Here is a 23,324-nt window from a genome sequence, read left to right as displayed (position 1 = left end):
CAGGCAGGGAGAGAGCTTAGAGATGCTACTGAGAGCCCCAGCGCCTTTCCTAGCCAGGAGCCGCAAGCAGGGAGATGTTGCCGAGACCCTGCGCTCACCTCAACCGGCTAGTCAGGAGGGAGGCACACCATTTCCGGTGCCCCAGCTGCGCAGAGGGGTGAAACAAGGAGGGTAGGAGGAGACTTGGGGTGCCAAAGTTATTATGCTGGGGGAGAAGCCGGAAGGGGCCACTCCCGGATTCTGCCAGTGACTGAGACAGACATGCTTTTTGTAGCTCTGCACTGTAAATAGTTTGCACAATAAAACTGCAAAAGACAGTTTGGGCTCTTGCTCCATTACTCGTGAAGCACCATCACGCGAACCTTACACATTGATACTTTGATTTTAATTTGGAATTATTCACATGCTGCTAATACTTTCAGTGCAAAGACATCGTCTTCTTCCTGCTAAATCTGGTTTGAACCACATCTGCTATCTAGCAGTTGCCTCCAGTAAGGCATGTAAAACTTCTGGTGTCTGATGTTGCTGTTAATATTCCCTTTGTGAGCAACAGATTTTTGTTTTAAAATATTTTTTACATCTTTGTAAAACAGTTGTAGCTCACTGATTCAGTAGGTGCCTCCTCCTCCTCTTACATTAGCAGACAGCTCTGCTGGAGCATCCTTAAGAGGGACAGCAATAGCAAATTTTTCACTTGGAATTTCTGTGCATTTGAGAAACTGAGGGCTTCAAGTTTCTGTATTTAAAATATTTCCAACACCACTATTAAAGCACCCTTTTAAAACATTAGGTTTTGTGCCATTTTCCCCACCCACCATACTCAGTGCCCCAGTAAGAGAAAAGACGATGGTTGCCATTAAGGCTAGACTGCTCATACTGTTGGACGATGCTTTTTATGATTGGTGGGGCATGGGGAAGTAACATGCCCATCCCATACACTTTTCTGGGTCTCCAAATGTTGAGTCATAAGAGATATTTCTCTTTGAAAAGAGGTAAGTTTTTCCTCAGGGATGAGACAGTGCACAACACATTACATTGCTCATTTACTGAACTTTAAATTCATGATACACCATAAATAGATTTAAAAAAACCTGTTCATATGATAATGAGCAGATAATGAAATAATACATTTCAGAAGATACTTTTTAATCACAATAAACTAAACTCAAGCATACGTTTCTCAAAGTAAGTAGGGAATGCCAATGGGGCTTCAGGTTTTCACTGTACTGGAATTTTTATAAAGCACAATAAACCTGTGTTTATTGCTATGACTCAGTTCAAGCTAATCACCTGCATACAAGTAATCTAGACCAAATGCATTCCATTTTATGGCTGAAACAATGTACTTATTGCATAAAAAGGGAACATATTAATATTACCATGAAACAATTTTGACTCTACTTGGGAATTTCTTTTCTGGGTAGTCAAATACAGGGTTAAAATCTAGGGTAAAGTTATTAAGGAAAAACTAGAGAAACTCCGGGGGGGGGGGGGATGCAAGAGTGATAATTTTGTGACTTAGGATGACTGCTTTCTCTGGTGACCAAGTACCTATTGATAAAAAAATCAAGTCATCCCATTTTGTGTCCTGTGAGCTATGATGCATATGGGGACATAACACATTAACTTCGTAAACTCGCTCTCCAACTTATGACCGTGTAAACGGGGTTATTTATAGACATTGCAAACATCTCACCATTCAGGTTAACAATTAACAACATGCACTACTGACCCATCAAAGTCAATAGCTGTTGCTAGTCAATGTTATTAACTATACATTCACTGTGCCTGTTGCATTTGTACAAAAGCCCTGAAATTAATAGAATTAAACTTCACTTGGATGATTCAGAAGTTCCTCTGGAAGGAATCTCTATTGACTGGACAAATAGGTTTTCCCAACTTTGCATAGAAGTCATCAGCCATGACTCGCCTCCAGATGGGGTTCAGAGCCAAAGCTTCAAAAATACACAAGAGTGTCATTTCTAAGCAAGTCAGGATGAAGTTTACCCCTGCTGTTTTGCCATTTCCTGCAGACACCACCACCTGCCATTGAAGTTTTAGAAAATCAATGTCTGTGGTAGCAAAATACAGCATTCAGATATTCATTTACCTGTGTATATCTGAATGCTTCCTAAAATCTTCAATGTAGGTAAGTGGGACCAACAGGAAACAGTTTAAAACAGCAGGGTTTAACCTCAGCAGCCACTCTGAGTGATATCTTGCCCCGAAGCCTTTGTAATATCCATTGTAGTAAACACCTGCAAGAGAGGGGGGAAATCCACAAATAATTTTTATTAATACTATTCAAAATCCACATTCCATTCAACACCATTCCTGCTGCAACTCTGTAACTGGACTAAAAGCCCAACACAGAATTCTCTTACTGTGAGCGTCAATCTCCAATGCGTAAGAAAAAAGAGCAGCAGTGATTCTTTTAGCACAAAAAATTATGAATGTGCTTTCAAAGACTTGTTTTAAAGAGTAATGTTCAGTGTCATGCCTCCTAAGCAGTGTTTATCCCAGGACCCCCAAGAGAGAGAGAAAAAGGTAAATACTGTAGGTGTCTAGAGAAGAATCACAAGGGAGTGGGGAGAAAAAAGAAAACACGCATTGCAACAAAGAGATGTAACAGGACAAGGAGTGGTTGTTTGTTTAAAGATAGGAGATCCTTAAGAGATAAGTTATTGTAGAGAGGAAAATCAGTTCAAAATGCCACAAATGTATGTTATAAGGTAAGAGTGGTACTGAAACTCTTACCTCTGCACAAGTTGGATGTATACCAATTGTATCATTAAGTAATTCCTTTGTGAGACCACATTTTATTGCTGCTCCAAAGCCTTGTGTAATTTCCCCTGCATTAGGTCCAAGAACATGAAATCCTATCACACGGTTCTTCAATTAAAAGGGGGGGAAAGGGAGAAGAGAGGGGTAAGTTGTCCCAGTTAGTATTTCTCCTTAAATTGTAGGCAGCTGCTTATTTGCTAGATGTTCTGCCTACTTCTGGTGTATCATTTGCAAAAAAAACAACACCCTGCAATCTGAATATTGAATTAGTTTCCAATATTTCAACATGAATAAGATGGCAATCAATTTTACCATACCAGACACTACCTTAGTATGTTACACCAATCAAGAACAGGAAAAAAATACAAAAGTGAGATGCTTAGAACTGCTATTAAATGTACTTAAACTGAATTATTAGTATCTATTCATTTCTAAGCCACAAGCTCATATAAAAATGTATTTACTTACTGTAAAAATAAATGAGAATAAAGGTAATCACTGATACATCACATTAATGAGAAGTTGGGTAGAAACCAATCAAAAGGTTTAGTTCTATTGTCCACTACATGAAAGGAACATGGAACAGGTCTAACCCTAACAAGCTGGTTGAAATTATAGGAAGGATGGTTTTCATCATTCCTATAATTAGTTTGATGACTTAGCTCCACTAATGAAAGTTACGCATCGTAAAAACAGAAGACAAGAATACATTTTCTCACACTACTTTAAGAAAACCATTTCAGAAGAGCAGTAGCATCTTTCATAAAGCTTTGCTTTGCCCAGATTCCTGCTTCCAGTGTGATAGTGAGTTTTGACCTCATGCATGAATGCAGTTTTGCTTACAGACCCAAACTTAAATACATATAGAACTATGCAAGCTTACCTTTAAAATACACTATGAATTTATGTTAATTGAAAGTGTGTCACTACACCAGTGATAGCCAATGGGCTGCCCTCCGTATACTCTGGATTACCTGTAAATCCCATCAACCCCATCCATTCAAGGATTGAATGTTTAGGGAATGTTGTAGAGCTGTAGCCCACAACATCTAGAGAGCACTACATTGGCTAGTCTAGACAACAGGGTTGTGGTTACAATCCAGTTACGAGTGAGACAACTTCATAAACTGTGCCAAGTTGTGCACCAATAGGGTATTTTCAGCTGGACACCTCCAAGAAGCTGAGCTGCTTTGTGGCTTCAATAAGCAGCAGCTAAATAAAGCCAGGGAATTAGAAGCTGCAAGTTGCTTTTAGTACAGTTTTAAAATAGAACAGATAAATTAAGTTACAGTACACTTGGAGGAGGGCTGTAGGTCAGTGTGGTACAGCATTTGCTTACAGCAGGTCCCAAATTCAATTCCTGGCATCTTCAGGTACGGCTAAGGCAGTCTCTTGCTTGAAAATCTGGACAGCCACTGCCAGTCAGTATAGGTAATACTGAACAGGATGGATCAATGGTCTGACTCGCTATAGGGCAACTCTCTCTGTTCCTACATTTTAGCACCCTGGGCAGAACAATCCACACAACTTTGAAGTGGATGTCCCCTGCCTTTCTTTATATTTTGGAAAATATGAACATGCAAGAAAACAAGTGTTTTTAAAGCAGAATACGTACATTGTCAAGCTTATTGCAAATTACTTTTCCATAGCAAGTGTTGTTGTCTCTATTGGGTATTGTCCATTCAAGTGGCCAGAACAGTGCGTGATACACCTGAAAAAGAAAGTTAGGCTTTTAAAGTTTGTTTTCCCTTTAATAACTTTGTACTGCACTTTTAATAATATCCCTTGCACTTTTTACAATATCTCTAAAGTGGTGCGTGCAAGCATCTCGGGAACCTACACCCTCGGGATGGAAAAGAAAGGGAAGCTGCTATCCCTATCCTTGCAAAAAGGAAAAGGAAAAAAGCATGTGGGAGAATGTCCCCACCCCCACATTTATGCTGTCAAGGAAAAAGCCTGTGTGTAAGAGTGAACCTCAACAGAGGGCTAGGGACTACCCTTCCACCAGTAAAAACACTGGGCTAGGGAAACAGGGCTGAGAGGACACAGTTCCTCAAATTCTGTGATTTCTTCAGGAAGGAGAATATAGCAGGTCAGCTACTGTTCCTACAAAAATAAACTAGATTATAAGGCACAATATGATTGCACATATATTAATACCCTGAAGAGAACCCATATTTAATTGCAAAGTTTTAAGATTTCAATCTCACATCTAAATTTTCTTGTCCAAGTTGTTCAATGGCTCGTTCTTCCGATAATCCACAACAGCCATATTCCAGAGGTGTAAACACAGTAGTTGGTACGTTGACGTAGTCACACTAAAATTGAAAGCATACACTATGACTCACACATAAAAGCAATTGAGATGAAAATGCAACAACAATTCTATAAAACTTGCACTGGCCATAGTACAAACAGTGGCTTATACTCTTGCAGCAAAAGCAGCAGCCCAAGATTAACACTTAAAGCAGGGCATAGATACTGCTCTGTACAGTCGTACCTTGGTTTTCGAACAGCTTAGTTCACGAACAACTCGGAACTCGAATGTTGCAAACCCGGAAGTAGGTGTTCCGGTTTGCGAACTTTGCCTTGGAAGCCGAACATCCGGCATGGCTTCCAAACGTTTCAGAAGAACAGACTTCTGGAATGCATTCTGTTTGAAAACCAAGGTACGACTGTATATGTTTCCAAGCTCACCCCACCAACTCTCAGGGTGCTGCAATATGATGCAGTCACTAGCACTGTCCTTTTCATTATTTGCTTTATTTAACTTCTATACCACTTAATATATTATAAATATCTCTAAACAGAAAACTAAAGCAACAACAGACAACTTAAACAAAATATTAGAAAAATACAGTGTTACACATACAAATGTTGCGGTAATACAAAGTTATCAACATCAATTCATTTTCCTTCTGACATACCCTCCATCTCAGTCTCCAGGTTCTCACACAGGGTCCAACAAACTCTCAACTCACCCACAAAAGTCTCACAATGAGAAGAGTTCCTTGGAAACTCTTCCAAAGTTCAATTCATGTAAAAGCCCGTGTAGTACTTCCAAATTTTGTTAGGAGCATAAGATAGTCACCATGCAATCACAACTCAGCTTAGAGACTACTGTAATCAAGTGGAATATAAATAAATACAAAAAATGGCTGTGGCTATACCAGGAGTTGGACAGGGATCAGTGCTTTCCACTAAGATTCATAAGTCCAATGCTATATTAGCAACTGATATGGTGCATAAGCTGGGCCAGAAGTTACTTAAAGTGGTGACACTAACATGGAATAGCTTTAAGTATGAACCAAATCCAAGCATCTTAACCATACCTGAAGACCGTTTCAAAAAACTATTTTTCTGAACATGCAATCTGTAATAACCATAAGAAATCACACGTTTACCTTTATATTACTCCCTCCAAAAAGTCTGCGAGCTAACAGCTTGCCTGCCTGTATGGCAACTGGTGTCAGTTCTGGCTTTCCTTCCAAAACATCTCCAATAGCATAGACATAAGGCACACTGGTTTGTTCTTCATCATTTGCAGGTATTTTGCCATTCCTTGTGACATGGAAGGGGGAGGGGAGTTAACACTGACAGTGCAACGATTTGATTACACTTAATAATGAGAGACATCCAACTAAGTCAATCCATTCAGGCAACAACTTCCTCTTCTCTCTCCTGCAGCAATCCGCCCCCATCTGCTCCAGAGTGGTTGTGGAACCTCTGGAGCAGATTTAGGATGACATGGAAAAGAGAGCAAAGGGAAATCTGCTCATGCAGCCTTGGACATTACTATATGTGAAAACAGTTGGTTGCACGATATTGAAGAAAATTAACGTCTAATGAGTACCACACAATTTTTCATACTTGTCAGGCCAGATCAATTTCTACAATGAGCAGATTCCAACAGCCAAACTCATTAGGCTATATGATGTTTAATCCTCGATATAATAGTATCAGATGCTTCTCTAAGTGTTAAGCTATAAAACAAATTAAACTAATTAAATGGGAAGTGGACTCTCTTGCTTGGCTTCATACTAATTTAAAATAAATAAAGCCTGCTGTAGTTAAGTTTCAAAACTGAAAAATTAAGCAGGTTTTCATAGAATTGTAGAGTTGGAAGGGACCACAAGGATCATAAAGTTCAACCCTCTGCAATGCAGGAATCTTTTTGCCCAACGTGGGGCTTGAACCCACGACCCTGAGATTAAGATTCTCATGCTCTACAGATGGATTTGCAACTTAACAACTGGTAATAGTGAAATGCTGGAATTTATAGGCATAAAGTGCTAGTTTTAAACTAATTTTGTCAGCATGCTTAAGATACCTAGTTTCACCCTTAAGAGCTCACGGGTTCTAGGTGATAATTTAGAACAGACTTCTGAAAGTAGATATTCTAGGAAGTCTGTTAAAAGACCAAAGCTGATTTCTAATCAAATTTCAGTATGTACCAAGATTAATTAAAGAGTTGGAATACTTACTTTGCATTAACTGCCACACCAATTTTGTCCAAGCCAATATTTCTAGTACAAGCATCACGGCCAACAGCTATCAAAACCTGCACAAAAAAGAATCAGGTATCTTGTTTTGGTGGTCCTGTATTGAAAAGTCTATCATGTAATCCAAGCAGCACTATTTGGTTTAAACCAGTTCAAGGGTTGCACTGTCTTCTAGGCAATTACAGGTGGCTACATGCCAGTGGAGGGTGGGGCCAGAGGCAAAAGTGGACAGAGCAATTGGACAGAGCTACTTTACATACTGACACCCCTCTCCATCTTTCATTGGGGCAAACAAGAGCCGTTATCAGAGTTCAAGGACATATACCTGAAGGAGCGTCTCCACCCCCATCGTTCTGCCCGGACACTGAGGTCCAGCGCCAAGGGCCTTCTGGTGGTTCCCTCACTGCGAGAAGCAAAGCTACAGGGAACCAGGCAGAGGGCCTTCTCGGTAGTGGCACCCGCTCTGTGGAACGCCCCCCTTTCAAGATGTCAAAGAGATAAAACAACTACCTGACATTTAGAAGACATCTGAAGGCAGCCCTATTTAGGGACGTTTTTAATGTGTGACATTTTAATGTATTTTTAATCTTCGTTGGAAGCCGCCCAGAGTGGCTGGGGAGACCCAGCCAGATGGGCGGGGTACAAAAAATAAATTATTATTATTATTAATTATATTCTAACCAGGCATAAACACACACAAGGAGGGGATGACACAAGGGTGGTTAGGGGTGTGGCACAGAAATAGTACCCAACGGCCACACAGATAAGGACTTGAGGGCCACATTTGGCTCCTAGGCCCAAGGTTCCCCACAAGTGGTTTAAAAAGGAGTTCAAAAACTATTCAGGGTCTAAAAATAGATTCCAACATGCTCATGACAAGCTACCATCTTGCCAATTCTATGACTGAACCTAGACAGACAGCAAAAGGGAGCGATCCAGTAATGAACTTGGTTGCAAAAGTGTTAGGGTTACTGCTAGATTCTGGCCTAAGTGTGTCAGCACTGCCAAGTTAAGAATAACTAACTTACCAACTTCCCCACCACAATAATAAATTTTAACAAAACAAAACAAAAATCACAAGCAGAGCACTTACAGTGTTGTATTCTCCTTCAATCATTTGTATTCCTTCAGTGGATTTTGCAATCACTTTCAGTTTTCCAGGCATGCCTTCCTCCAACTTTACAACCTGCATGGAACAGTCATAAACTTAGGAATTTTATCTCAACCCACATAATACCGTTTTATTACAATGTTCACTTATTAGCCTTTGCAGGGCAACCCCTCCCAACAGTGTTTACACATATGCTATATTGCTCAAAGTTGCACAAAAAGATTTCAAACTTCAGCGTTTTCCTATCTGACATAACCATACTTGCCTCAACAGGAACAAACTTCTTGATGAATTTTACACCATGGGTTTCCATATAGGCTCCTGCTCTCTCTGCCATTTCTTGATCAAAGCCACGAAGAAGGATAGAGCGTACCATAACTGTGACATCCAAACCAAGTCCAGCAAGAAATCCAGCACATTCCAAGGCTACATAAGAAGCTCCCACAACCAAAGTCTTTCCAGGGCAGTAGGGCAGAGAAAAGAGATCATCGCTGAAAATGAAACAGTATTAGCACTAATGTTTAAATACTGAGAAGCCCTTTTAATCTACAGAAAAGCAGTCATTTAATTCAAGCTCACCTTGTAATACAGTACTCTCTGTCTCCTGGGATACCTAGATATCGAGGCCTTTCTCCTGTAGCTATAACATATGTCTGAGCTGTGCAGTACGTTTCTTGTCCTTTTCTGTTGGTTGCCTAGTCAACGGAAATAAAGTTTTAGAACTGGTATTCTTCCACAAAACAATGCATTTCCCCCAAGATATTGCCAGCAAATAACTTTACCAAGAATTACTTACAAGGCAGTAAGACACACTGATCTGAATAATCTATCAACCAATATTACATCACGCAGATTTTTATGTTGTTTTACTTGTGAATAATTAACACTAAAAATTAAAATAATCTTCATGTAGTTACAGTATTGAATTGAATTTGCAATTACAACTTAGTACAAACTGAAGTTATTGTTTCTCAACTGCCTCTTTTCACACAGCAAAATATTTGCCCTAGTTTAATTAATTCAGTATTTAGGAAAAAACGTATTCAGCAGAGCAACTTCATTTGTGGCTAATCATATATCCATTATGTCATTTGTGTAATACCTTTTGAGATGTTTGATGTTGTACAAGACCATACAGTTGCAACTGAAACAAAATAGGTTAAACAGCATTGCTTTTCCTAATCTATCACTTTAACTTGTTCATACACAGTGATGATTGTATAAGCAACACTTCTGAATAGATCAAATGCCAACAATGACAAGGGTCTGCAGGTACCTTAATCTTGTGTGGTCCAACAAATTCTCCATAGGCATTGAGGTATGTCACAGACTTATCACGCAAGGCGACCCGATATCCCCAGTTCAATGATCCTATATAATTTTGAATCGCTTCTACCATGGTCTCCCAGTTGTGTTTAACTAAAAGAAATGTTCATACAAAAATTAATTTATCAGATCCCACCAATGAAACCAAAGCATGCATGTGCTGCTTAATGAACACAATGCCTTCCCATGAAATCATTAGTCACACATTTGCATAGTGAGTCCACAATTTCCATTATTTCCTATGAGAACACTTCCAATGTGAGATTTGCTCACTCTCCTCCCCCCCTCCATTCGATGGTTTCTTCCTGAAATCACTGCAGCATATCAACAAGAGAGAGACAGACAAAGTAAACAAACAATCAAACAAACTTGTTTGACTTTTCCTACTCTGATTAGTCTGATCTTGCTCCCCCATCCCATGGTTTCTGCCCGAAAATGGCTGCCACCAACCAGCACCGCACAAAAAACCAAGGAAATAAGGAAGCCGGATGTTCATATATATGACTCTGCGGAGTGTATAGTGAGGCTTGGGCAGAAGTCTTTAAATGCAGATAAGTGAATTTTCATATAGCGAGCAAACAGATAGCAGGACTGGGCTCCATTACGCCACTGAAACAAATGCAGGTACTCAGAATGATCTCATAGGTCTCATGTTTCAATATTTGCAGATAAATACCGATAGTAGTTGCAATAAAATTTGCCTATACCAACAACTTTTGAAAAGATAGTGACAAGTGACTCTCTAAGATTCCAAATACTGATGTATAAAGAAGACAAGCACAAGTTTATGTAGAACAATCACTTGGTGCCATTAAATAGCCTACTGAAGGGAGGGGGAGAGAAAGCAGCACCCCAAATTCCTTACATTCCTTCACCAGTACATGCTAGTAGCCTAGTTAACTTTACACCAGTTTCAGGGCTTTGGTCCCAAAAGAAAAAAAAGGAACCAATTGCTCTTTCCCCCTGTAAATACATTATTTGCTTTCTTACAAACCTTGCTGATCATACTCCCAGCCAAACTTCCTTGAATCTCGCAGTGCCTGACCCAACAGGGCTGCCTGGTGCATCAGCTTCTTAGGAATGCAGCCAACATTTACACAAGTGCCACCAAGTCCTAAAATGCAAAGTGTACATTTAATTAAGAAACTTCTCATTAACTGTACTGTAATACTTAAGACCTACTATTATGATGCACAGAACTGCTGGCGTATCTTAGATACCTTACATACACAATCAACAACACAAACCCTTACTGCATGCCGAGCAACATTTATTATTGATCAAGTTTATTTATTTATATGCCTACTTTACATATGGAGCTATGCCCAAAGCTGCTTGCAACTAATGTCTTCCAGTTTACAGAACGTAGGACAAAATCAACAACCCGTCAAACATTGATTCAATTCATTATTGCAAAACTAATAATCTAGGCTTAAATACATAAGAACAAAGGAAAAAAAGAAAGGTAACACACAATAAATAAAGCTCTAGCTGCTGGTTTTGACTGCACTCCAAACCTCAGCAGTCTGGCTTAAATTAAGTTCAGAGGGAGTGACTCTTCTCACCAGGCTTGATTATTCACAGCCATCTTAATCTTATCTCCTGCATAGGAGGCTGGCAGCAATGAAAGGGCAATGTTGGTGAGACCTCTTCCCCAGCCTCACCAGTTCCAGCTGCAGTATTAAAGGTGGTTAAGACTTGACAACTTACACAGCTTCACATATTTAGGCTTCCTGCCTTTGCCCTGTTCTATGTATCCTTTCACAGACAGAAGTGAAACAGGAGGCACTTGATAATGATTATTGAATATCACCCTATTTTTTGCTCCATAAGACGCACCTGAACATAAGACGCACCTAGTTTTTAGAGGAGAAAAGGGGGAAAGCTCTGTTTTTTTGAGGATCAGCTGAAAGTGGTGCAGCTTTTTTTGCAAAGGGAAAAGCCCTGCTTTTTTGAGGATCAGCTGAAAGTGGTGCAGCTTCTTTTTCAAAGAGGAAAAGGCCCGTTTTTATGGGGTTCAACTCACAGTTCTGCAGCTTCTAGTCCTACGGCCATTTCTACAGTTTCCAGACAGATAATCTAATCAGCCAGTCACATGTCGCTGGGGAAACAAGCAGCCTCCCTCTGCATTCAACAATGGAGGCCTGGGCAAGGGGGCGGAGCTGGAAAGGGAGCCTTATCTCTCTCCTGATCACTTACTGAACAGCTGTTCAGCAGCTTCCTTTCAACACTCCCTTCTCTCTTTGTAAAAAAAAAGAGCACAATCTGCTTTTGGCCCCTAGGCAATTCGGCTCCAGGGACCATGCATTCGCTCCATAAGACGCACAGACATTTCCCCTTACTTTTTAGGAGGAAAAAAGTGTGTCTTATGGAACGAAAAATATGGTAATTTGATATAAGTAGTCACATTGTAAAGTTATGTTTTATTGTGACTTTCTGTATTGGATCAGATTACTATAAAGTGCGAGTTCGGTGTTTTATGTTTTGTTGCTGCAAACCGCCTTGTGTATAGTAACATAGAAAGGCGGTATACAAATTGAAAGTGAAATGCAATGAACTATTTTTACTAACAAGCCTCACACTAGCAGAAATGGCTTTACCAAACTAAAAATGACTAAATTTTCCAATTCCATATACAGTATGTGTACATGATGGGGAGCAACACATGCCTGTGGGAAAGGAAGAAGCTAAGAAATACATATCCAAATATCTTAGATGGTGCAACTCTCATAACCATGCAGGTTATACATCAGGAAGATTTAAATATGAATTGAGACCTTACATGCACACTCATCACCAGGGGTCCATAAAATCCAGTAGCTGAATGGCTGTTGAAAGGTTTAATTCTATCCCAATAATATCAGAAACAAAGAGTGTACATTAAGCATATCTCAGATACAATCAACTTTGGCAAGGAATCCTGTCATGCCACCAGGGGATTGCACAATCCCTCTGAGCTATTGTAAAGCTGCCAGTAGTGAACTTCCAGGGCTTACAGTGAAGACCACATGCTTCAAATAACCTTACAGAATAAAAACTAGTCAACATTTCTACAACAAACCTTCAACATCTCTGCTACTAGTTGTTGGGCTGGATCAGACCAACCACGACCGGAGCAGAAATCAGCCCCCCGTTCCTTCTCCCCCCTACAGCTGCTCTGGAGGATTGGGGGATCCTTTGGAACAGTGTGGAAGACTGTGGGCTGCAGGTAAGGAAAGAGGGATTGGCAAAAGTTGCTTCCCTCCAGCAGCAACCTCCACTGGATTAGAGGCCCTAAATTGTTAAAGTCATTATTCTACTGCTGTAACCTTGAACAAGGAAGCCAATGTCACAGTCACAAGACCAGTATGTGCTTATGTAACAGGAACATCATGGCCATGGTTCCAATTTTGTGCTGCATAGGTTTAAGAGTTCATTTGATGAGAAATATTCAAGTCCTTCCATACTAACAAAAACATTAGCCAAAGAATACTTTTTGTAGGACACAGATCTACAGAAAGGTTTGCTGAGGATTTGAATAAAGCTGAAATGAGAAAGCTATATGTTATGTTCAAGAGCACACAGCAAAACAGACACTAATGAATAAACAACCCACCAGCATGTTAGGTGGCTGACTAAGTAGAACACTGAAATCTATTCAAATCACTACTTACCCCATGTTGTACCCAGTGGTGTTGGCACAACGTAGTCTAGCACCATGACCTTCTTTCCTAAGGAGGCAGCTTCCTGTAAATAACCAACAAGTGAACATCAGACCTATGCAGATATAGAAGACTGTCCCTTTTTAGGTGCAGTTTAACAGTTCACATTCATGAAAACAGTTATGCCCTAAGGAACAGAAAAGTTAACATTTGTGACAAGGAAGAGAACAGTCACTGGCTGAAATGCAGTTATTCATGTTTCTTCAACACAGCAATTTAGCACATAATTCACACTAGCATTCTTAGCCATATGTCCTTATTTCTCCCACGCATAGACACACCCTACACAAAACATTTCTTTTTTCACCTCTCACAGTTGATTTAAATTTTGGTTTGTTCTACCACATTAGGGTTATTTTCTAAGCAGTTTCATTCCTAGGACTCTCACCTATGCCCCCCGGCACTCTCTGTAGAATGCAAAGATTTCCCATACATACAAATACCGCCTCCCTCCATGTTCAAACTGAGGGTAATGCAAAATGTGAATAAGAAGTTGCCACTGGCTAAATATGTACAATAGGTGTGTTGTAGTATCACGATATACAGGTGAAAGAGACTTCTGTCACTTAATATCTTTTTCCTTCTCCAAGAGAAGGGGTGTTAAACTTAAACATATGGAATGTGTTATGAATGGTTTAATTCTCAAACCAGTTTAGTACTAAACAACCATCAGTGATCCACAAGTCATTTTCAAGTCATCCACGGGGAGAAATGTTTGGGAACAACTGTTCTCGAACACAACACAAAACCTAGCAATCCATTAGCTACTCTCTTAAAAATCAGATGACAAGATCCTCAAGAGCTATTTCCTAGTAATTAGACTGCAGGGTCTTTTGTATGTAAAGCTAACTTGGATGGCATACTTCAGGGATGTGGATCCTGTGGCCCTCCAGATGCTGTTGCCCTACCACTTCCATCATCCTTGTCCCACTGACTACACTGGTGGCGGCTGATGAAAGTTGGGATTCTAAGAACATCTGGAAGGTCACAGGTTTTCCCTTGCTGTTATATACAAACACCCCCTTTTTCTTGGTTGCTCCGAGATAACATTAAAGTCTTGACAGCACAATCCTATGCATGCTTGCTCGGAAACTTATTCAATGAAACTTAATCCTAGTTTTGTTTTGAAGAATGCAACTTGAATCTCTCAGAGAAACATCATCACACCCACCCACCCACAAACCAGGCCAGGTTTCTTTAGCTCTTTTGCTGCAAGGTCAAAAGATTTAGGCAAGCTGTTTGAACTGTGGTTCCCACCCAGATATGAAATGCTGCTAAGATTTTTAAAAATTAAGGAGTAGGTTGGGGGGGGGGAATCAAACCACATACAATTCACTATATGCTTGGAACCTGTTTGTAGAGTTTATACCTTAGAACATGAAAGCCCACCGGAACCACCACCAATAACAATTAGGTCATAATCGTAGGCTTCCATCTCTTCACCTTTCCCATCCCCTAAAAGCTTCTGCAATAAGCCACTATGGTAAGCCTGTAAAAAGGACACAAGACACAGAAATCAGAATACAGAATACTTTGTTAGTATTACAAAGCCAGGTTATATCCAATGCTCTCCTCCTAGAAATGGACAGCTCTTTAATCTAGCAGCAGCAGGAGGAGGCAACTTTCCACAAATTCTACCTTTTTCTGTAGTGCCCTGCACCACCTTCCATTCTGCTCCAGAGGGTTACCTTGCCCTCTGAAGCATACCAGTAGTTTTTTGGGGACACAGGCTGTCTCAGAAGTAAGGGAAACTCAGAACAAAAACACCTGCCTCCCCATTCCATTCATTGAATCCTCCACTATATCCAAGAGCCTTCTGTGAGCAGTAGAACTGTTGGATACAAATTACAGGTAGGTACCCGTGTTGGTCTGCCATAGTCAAAACAAAATAAAAAAATTCCTTCCAGTAGCACCTTAGAGACCAACTAAGTTTGTTCTTGGTATGAGCTCATACCAAGAACAAACTTAGTTGGTCTCTAAGGTGCTACTGGAAGGAATTTGTGTGTGTGTGTGTTGGATACAAATTCATTGTGTACAGATGTTTTAAAATCAGGGTCTGTTTTACTCATTTAAGATGAAGCTGCCTGATAAGGAAGCCCTGCTGCATCCCAGCACTTGCTTGACCTTTAAGAAAACTTAGCTAGTACCACAATTCTATATACTCTTTATTGGGAAAGAACATAGAAGGCAAAAGTAAACATATATAGTTTCTGGCTGCACATCTAAAAACAACAACAATGAAAGAGCAATACTAGGAAATGTAGATATCAATAATGTAACCTTAAGTCCTCCTGATAAAAAGAACCCATATAAAACAGGGTGGTTGTTTGCTTCTTAGTTGTACATATAGTTCCTAAGCCTGATACAAAGGATACTTGCAACTTTATGAATTCCAAACTTTATGCATTGTATAACAAGATAGCACAAGTGACACAGTTTGGAGACGCTGGCTACAAAAGCATAATCATTATCTCATAACAATTCATTTTCATGCCAAGAGGAGGAAGAGCGAGATTACCTGGAAAGTTTGATCACATCCACCCACATGAGTTCCATTTACAAATACATTAGGAACAGTCCTCTGACCTGTCAATTCTAGCAACACCTCCTGAATGCTGGGTCCCTCGTCTAAGAGAGAAGGGGGAGGGTAGAATTAAAACATACAACTCTGCTAAAATCTATGCATTGCAAGACACTATTCCTCCAGCTATGATAAAAGTGGCACTTAAAACAGAAGTACACAGAGGTGAGATAATTTATGTAAAGTCATTACATAAGTATGGCAGATAAGCATCAGGAAAACATCTCGTTCAGACTGACCACATGAAAGACTCATCATGGTTTAGCATTATGGAGAATGATCTTCAGCAATGCTCCCTCTTCTTCTGCAACATGGTCACAAGCAGATTATAAATTTCTGCATCTGTTTTAGATTAACTGCTGTTTAGTTTATAGTCCAAAAACGTAGTTAATCTTAACTATGATTATTTGAAGCAAGACAACTTCATAAATTATGCTTTGCAGTTGACTGGTCTTTACTAATTATATGTAAGATTGATCAGTGTGCCTCAGCTCCAGCAATGAAGCAGATTGCAGATACAGTGGTATCTTGGTTTGCAACTGTTTTAGATTACAACTGTTTTGGATTACAACCCAATTTTTTTGGATTACAACCAATTTTGGGGGGGAGGCTCCATTGGCGAAAGCGCACCTTGGGTTACAACCTGTTTTGGTTTACAACTGGACCTCCGGAATGGATTATGGTTGTAAACCAAGGTATCACTGTACATTCATTCATTCATTCATTCATTCATTCTGGGCAGTTTACATGAAAGAAGTCACTTAACATCATGAATCTAATAGGAACCTGGAAATTCTCTAAATCCAAAATCTAACATTCCAGTACAGTATGAAATGCAAAGTACCTTGCTGAGAAATAAATAGACTGATCAATCTACAAAGCACTGTGCAGAGGGCAAGACCTATTAAGCTGAGGTAGCAATCTATGGCCCCTGGGAGGATGCCCACCTTTTGGCCTTGGCCAAACCAGAGTCCCAACATTGGCTGCACCATGGCCAAGGAAGATCCTGCAGTGGTAGAGAAGGGGATCTGTCATCAGATTTCCCTCCCTGACATCAGATTGTGAGCTTTGATGTCAAATTTCCCCCTTCCCTGCAGCAACTTTTTGTGTGACTGTGGCTCAAAGACAGAGTGCCTTGGATCCAAAACAATCCCAGTGTTCCAATACATCCCCAAAATGCAGAGATTTAGACCAGCTCACAAACTGGTCTAAATCTCTTCCTATTCTTCCACTCACATTGTTTCCAATGGAGGGGAAAGTTGTTGTTTTTTAATCCCCATAAAGTAGATGGAGATGCACAAGAGCACTCCTCCAACCTGCCAGCACAAGCCCAGCAGTGTGTTAGATGGGTGGTGAAACCACCTTTAGATCCTCACAATCTCAAAGCCTTAACGTTGCATCATTAAGGCCTGCTTCACATGTAACGTAACACCATATTTAATATAAACCAGGATTTATCACAAATGAGTAGTGTGTTGATGCACACTGCTGAAATGACACCCCGTTGCTTCTCCCTTTCCAAAGCTAGGAAGAAATATACTGCAGACTGGCTTAACAATACATGCAAAACAGCACTCAGTTGGGTTGGTGGCAGGGGCATGAGTGTTGGTTTGCACATAAAGCCAGCCTCCAATATGTTTTCTAAAGCAGGGTGGGTACAATTTAATAAGTGAGCTCCAAGCATGTTGCTCATTCATGTTAGACCATGGCTTATTTTTAGCTATGATGTAATTTTAGAGCACACTGGGCTTAAGCCTAAGTCAGTAGAATCCTGTTTGTACTTCAAGTCATAATTCAAACACAAGATCAGTCTCAATTATAAACTCATAAAAATTATGTCTCTGTAGAATTGTAAGCCTTAGGATATAGTGATACAGTTCAAAAGGGTTTTACTAAACCTCATGTTCAATTATTGCATGAGGGTTTCATATAAGAGACAAGAACTCACTTGTTTCCTCAGCCTTGCTTTTCAACTTTGATGCATATTAAAAGCCAATATATATTCAAAACGACACCAGCCCTTTCTTCCAAATGTACCCCTGTTTTTAATGTTCTAGTCTGCCTTTTGACCTAGACTGAGGCTCCAAGGAAGCTCACAAATTGGATACAGGGATCAACAAAACAAATGAATGTTCAAAACAAAAACAAACCTCAATCTACACTACAAAGAATATAGCCTATGAAGGCAGCAGTTACTTTGTTAATTGGTTGTATCTAAAAAAATGTTTTGTTTGGAGAGCCAGTTTGGTGTAGTGGTTAAGAGCGGCAGACTCGTAATCTGGGGAACCGGGTTCGTGTCTGCATTCCTCCACATGCAGCTGCTAGGTGACCTTGGGCTAGTCACTCTTCTTTGAAGTCTCTCAGCCCCACTCACCTCACAGAGTGTTTGTTGTGGGGGAGGAAGGGAAAGGAGAATGTTAGCCGCTTTGAGACTCCTTCGGGTAGTGAAAAGCGGGATATCAAATCCAAACTCTTCTTCTTCTTCTTCTTCTACTATTACTATAGCTTTCTTTTAACTTGTTGACAATATATATGCAGAGAAAAGTGAAGCAAAATGTGGCAGAACATGCATCAAATCGAACTATTCATTTAATGTTTTGGCACCTGACACATTGATTAAAGCTAAAAGAATCCAAAATCAGCATCATGCTGCTGTATTGGTCCAGATAATGCAACACACAAAACAGATGAGGGGAAAACATTTAATTTGGTCATCTTATATTGGTAAAAATAATTAAGCAAGTTCTCACCATACCAATGAGTTACCTTTTATTCTGCCTGAGAGCTCTCTGTAATAAATCTTACAAAGATAACATTATCTAGGTAAAAGCCCCAATGAATGGTGGATTTTACTAAGTAAGCAAGCATACAACCATGCTTTAAAAAGCCAAAACATTCACTCCAAACTAAGCCAATGCAGTACAAAATACATGAAAGAATTAAGAAGAGGAGTTTGGATTTGATAGCCCGCTTTATCACTACCCGAAGGAGTCTCAAAGCAGCTAACATTCTCCTTTCCCTCCCCCCCCCCCACAACAAACACTCTGTGAGGTGAGTGGGGCTGAGAGACTTCAAAGAAGTGTGACTAGCCCAAGGTCACCCAGAAGCTGCATGTGGAGGAGTGGAAACAGGAACCCGGTTCCCCAGATTACGAGTCTACCACTCTTAACCACTACACCACACTGGCAAGCAGGAACTTCTGAAACATTTCCCCAGGATGGATCAGAATCAGCACTATCAATCTCAGAATGCCTGGGCTCAACAATAAATTCAGATTATAGTTGGTGCTAGAATTCTTGCCAATGATTCAGCAACTTTATGTCTGAAGGTTAGATATGTCAATCCTTAATAAGTTGGCAACCAATACAATAGACAATATTTGAAATAAAGGAGTGTACATTTACATTTGCAACAGAAACAGCTTCATACGAACAGAGCAGACACAGTCCTTCAAAATTCCAAAAAACAACAAAATTTTACTTCCCAACAAAAAACTTAAAATCCAAAATTAAGTAACTGGCCAAAAAAATACATTGTTTGTTGTTTTCTTTCATGCAGACTGAAAGGATGCCTTTATTCAGTAAAACGGTATGCATGTGTGTAATGTATATATGGTTATCAACAATGAAATAGCAAGTCAATTTTACTTACCAATCTTGTCAAGTTCCAGAACACTGTATTCTACTGCCAAAGATTGAAAGAGATCTTTCACCTGCAAAAAACAGTATTTTGTTGATAAGTGACACCAGGGAAAGGCAAGAAATGGAACCTTTATTTCTCTTTGAATAATAGTGCAAAAAAATTCTTATGAAATTATAGAGTGCATACTGTATGTTGGTAACCAGCAAGTGTTGGCTATAACTGTTTATGATACATTATACGGAAGATTGCTAGTTTTATTTTATGTAATTTAAAAGCACACAAAGCCATTGGCATCCTGTCCTGAAATGTCCCATTTCAGCATTTCTACTGGCTAATGGCTGAGGAAGAACCACCAACAGCAGTTTTCCTTTGGTCAGGGCATAGACTTCCCACCAGACATGCTCCTCTCCACTAGCAGAGGGATCACTATGTGCTATCCTAACCCCTTTCCCATCACCTCTGTGGGGCTGGATAGCATTACAATCCCATACCCACCTGCTTCACAGAAAGCACCACTGAACTGAATGGGACTTTCTTATGTGTAGGCCTTTATAGGATTGGAAAGTTAACGTCACAAACCCCTTACAAAGCTAGTTGTAAGGCAGACCTTTTGTGGGAATATTTTAATATATTAATATCACACACACATTCTCCAAGAGAAAAAATACTATTTTGTAGCAGATATTTTTTCCATTAATGCCACTTATCAAGTGAAAGCAATTTACGGAGGCAGAAAGCTAGATAATTTCAATCTACTGGTTATCTCTTTGTAAGATATTTTATTGAGAATACAGTGGTACCTCAGGTTACAAACTTAATTCATTCCAGGGGTCCGTTTTTAACCCGAAACCATTCTTAACTTGAGCGCGCTTTCACTAATGGGGCCTCCCGCTGCCACCGGAGTGCAATTTCTGTTCTCATCCTGGGGCAAAGTTCGCAACCCGAGGTACTACTTCCGGGTTAACAGAGTTTGTAACCCAAAGCGTTTGTAACCCGAGGTACCAATGTACATCTGTGTTATACCAAGTGATGTATCATAGTGGATTTTAACCCACTGTTGTTTTATTATTTTCAAATAAACCATCTTCAAAATTGTGCAACACTTCAAATTCGACCATATCAAATTTGAACTTCTAGGGCTAGATCTAGAGAAAGCAGAACAGAACTCCACTCATGCAACACAAGAGTTTGTGGCTCTCCGCCCCCACCCCCGCTTGCATTCCACCTTCCTCCTCTGCAGAAGAACAGGGAAATCAGAGTTCAGCAGGACTGCTTTGTGCAAGTAGAAGTGCCTTTCTGCTCATGTAAGACATCTCAGCATCCAAGTCCTAGATTGTTTGTACCTTACTTTTATAAAGTAAGTTAATGTCTAAAATACTCTCTAAAACCAGGCAATGATATTGTCTGGGTTAAATGGCAATACCCTTTCTACCTAGTATTTCTGACAACCAAAGGAACTGTGTGTGTATAAGGTAGGGTTACCATATTTCAAAAAGTAAAAACCAGGAAACTCCATAAGTTGTTGAACTTTTTTTTAGAAAAAGCCCAGTTATTGAGTTGTTGTTTTTTTAACACACCAATCAAAAAACATGATTTTTTTCACTGACTTGTCTAAGATCCAGGACAAAGTGCCACCTTTCGGAAATTCCCTCTGGGTGTCAATTCCGCCTCTGAAATCCCATTAATGTCTGGGAAAATCCAGGCGTATTGCAGCCCTAGTATAAGGGCTCCATTACTCTTTGGATGTAGCTTTTCAAGTTTGTTTTTGTTTTTAATAATTAGTTGTTTCATTGGTATTACACACCAGTACAAATGGATAGTAGAGATGCGGGTGGCGCTGTGGGTTAAACCACAGAGCATAGGACTTGTTGATCAGAAGGTCGGTGGTTCGAATCCCTGCAACAGGGTGAGCTCCCATTGTTGGGTCCCTGCTCCTGCCAACCTAGCAGTTCAAAAGCACGTCAAAGTGTAAGTAGATAAATAGGTACCATTCCGGCAGGAAGGTAAACGGCGTTTCCGTGCGCTGCTCTGGTTCACCAGAAGCGGCTTAGTCATGCTGGCCACATGACCCAGAAGCTGTACGCCGGCTCCCTCAGCCAATAAAGTGAGATGAGCGCCGCAACCCCAGAGTCGTCCGTGACTAGACCTAACAGTCAGGGGTCCCTTTACCTTTACCTTTACAAATGAATATAATGTCTGCAATTTTCTGGTTAACTTAATGGAGATATAATAAAGAATAGCTCACAATGATCCAGTGTATGTGGATTAATAACAAGCCATGGTTTAACTGAAAGCAACAAGCCATATGGGCTTGTCATTAACCCACAAACATGGTTTGTTTCTCCCAAACCAACCACGACCATGAAGTTGTGGCTTGATCTTAGCTTGCTGATACTGGTTTGTTCTCGAGCAAACACATGATCCTAGGTTTAAATGTAATAAGCCATGGTTTATAGGCTTCTCATTCCCACTTGCACCAGGAAGGAGCAAAGCATATTGCTACATGTGAATGAGCTGTCATGCAAACAGCTGAAGTGTTTGCAGTTAGTTATGATTTATTAAAAAGATAACAGAATGCAGTAATGTATGGCCGTTTGCTGCTATTGATTAGCAAAGTCAAATATGCAATGATGGAAAGAAGGAAGATAAAACATTATACTTATATGCAACAGTAGCCGCAAGGTTACTGATAGCAAAAAATTGGAAAAGTGGAGCAATCCCAACAAAAACAGAATGGCTCGCCAAACTTCTAGAATATCACAATATGTCTAAAATAATGGAAGAAATTGGAAGGACCACAAAAGAAAGGGCAGACAAAGATTGGAAAGCGTTCAGAGGATACTTGAAAAATTATGTTGAAAAGTCAAATCTCCTATTATAATGAACAAGTTCCGTTACAACTATTGGATATTAAATAAGTTAGACAACAAAGGGGAACTGTAAATAAACGAGAAATTGGAATAATAGTGTGTTAGAAGAAAGAAAGAGGAGAAACAGAAAGAAATTATAGCTGAGTTGACTGGAAGTCATGCACAGGGTGGGGTGTGGGGTGTTGGAAGGTGGTGGGTAGAGTGTGATGAAGATAAGGAAAGTATGATGGAGTGTTTGGTTTTTAAGATGTTGAAAAATGTATGTAGGTTGTGTATGTTTTGTCGGAAATATGTGTATGTATTATAATTTGAAACATTAAAATAAAGCATTTTTATAAAAAAAAAAATGATGGAAAGAAACTTCTTGGTATAATTGAAGCCTGCTGCAAATGTATTTGTCACAAGCTCTTTCCTCAACAGAATAATGGAGGCACACTAAAGTAAAAACTAATATTGTGAAATGGACTAAAAACAGAAAGCTCTTTAAAGAATTGCACCCATTTCTTAGGTACAAAACAGAACAAAACTTTTTTGTGAAGGAAGTATTGAATGTTAAACAGAATATAATTCTGAATTTGCATATTTCCATTGCTTGTATTGGATTACCTATCAGGCTTTTCATTAGTTTTTTTGGTCTTCTACAAGCTGTCTTATCATGGTTTTAAATAAGATTTTTTCCCCAAAAATAATCCACCCTGCTTTATTCTCATCAACCCACTAGGCTGATGAAACTGTGCAATGTAAAATGGAACTGGTTAGGTGCCCAAATGACTAGCCTACACTTAATGGCATAACCCGATCAACATT

At 39.8% G+C, this 23,324-nt stretch overlaps 1 protein-coding gene across 2 annotated transcripts in view; it reads right to left on the bottom strand.

Annotated features, from left to right (window-relative positions):
- Window positions 1-1,551: 1,551 nt before the first annotated feature.
- TXNRD3 (thioredoxin reductase 3) overlaps window positions 1,552-23,324 on the bottom strand; it is a 28,665-nt gene continuing 6,892 nt past the window's right edge. For both annotated transcript variants that reach the window (XM_033141070.1, XM_033141071.1), the window contains exons 2-16: window positions 19,657-19,717; window positions 15,943-16,052; window positions 14,794-14,913; window positions 13,377-13,449; window positions 10,718-10,837; window positions 9,674-9,816; window positions 8,977-9,092; window positions 8,663-8,888; window positions 8,380-8,472; window positions 7,269-7,345; window positions 6,189-6,345; window positions 4,995-5,102; window positions 4,400-4,495; window positions 2,758-2,892; window positions 1,552-2,258 (exon numbers count right to left, since the gene is read on the bottom strand). In XM_033141070.1, the coding sequence (XP_032996961.1) occupies window positions 2,196-2,258; window positions 2,758-2,892; window positions 4,400-4,495; window positions 4,995-5,102; window positions 6,189-6,345; window positions 7,269-7,345; window positions 8,380-8,472; window positions 8,663-8,888; window positions 8,977-9,092; window positions 9,674-9,816; window positions 10,718-10,837; window positions 13,377-13,449; window positions 14,794-14,913; window positions 15,943-16,052; window positions 19,657-19,717 (1,698 nt within the window). In that variant the 3' untranslated portion in view covers window positions 1,552-2,195. The remainder of the gene's footprint in view (window positions 2,259-2,757; window positions 2,893-4,399; window positions 4,496-4,994; window positions 5,103-6,188; window positions 6,346-7,268; window positions 7,346-8,379; window positions 8,473-8,662; window positions 8,889-8,976; window positions 9,093-9,673; window positions 9,817-10,717; window positions 10,838-13,376; window positions 13,450-14,793; window positions 14,914-15,942; window positions 16,053-19,656; window positions 19,718-23,324) is intronic.

The sequence above is a fragment of the Lacerta agilis genome, chromosome 2, assembly GCF_009819535.1.
Source record: "Lacerta agilis isolate rLacAgi1 chromosome 2, rLacAgi1.pri, whole genome shotgun sequence".
Classification (NCBI taxonomy): Eukaryota; Metazoa; Chordata; class Lepidosauria; order Squamata; family Lacertidae; genus Lacerta; species Lacerta agilis.
Note: the sequence above shows the minus strand (reverse complement) of the source record. Positions and strands in the feature narration are given on the sequence as shown.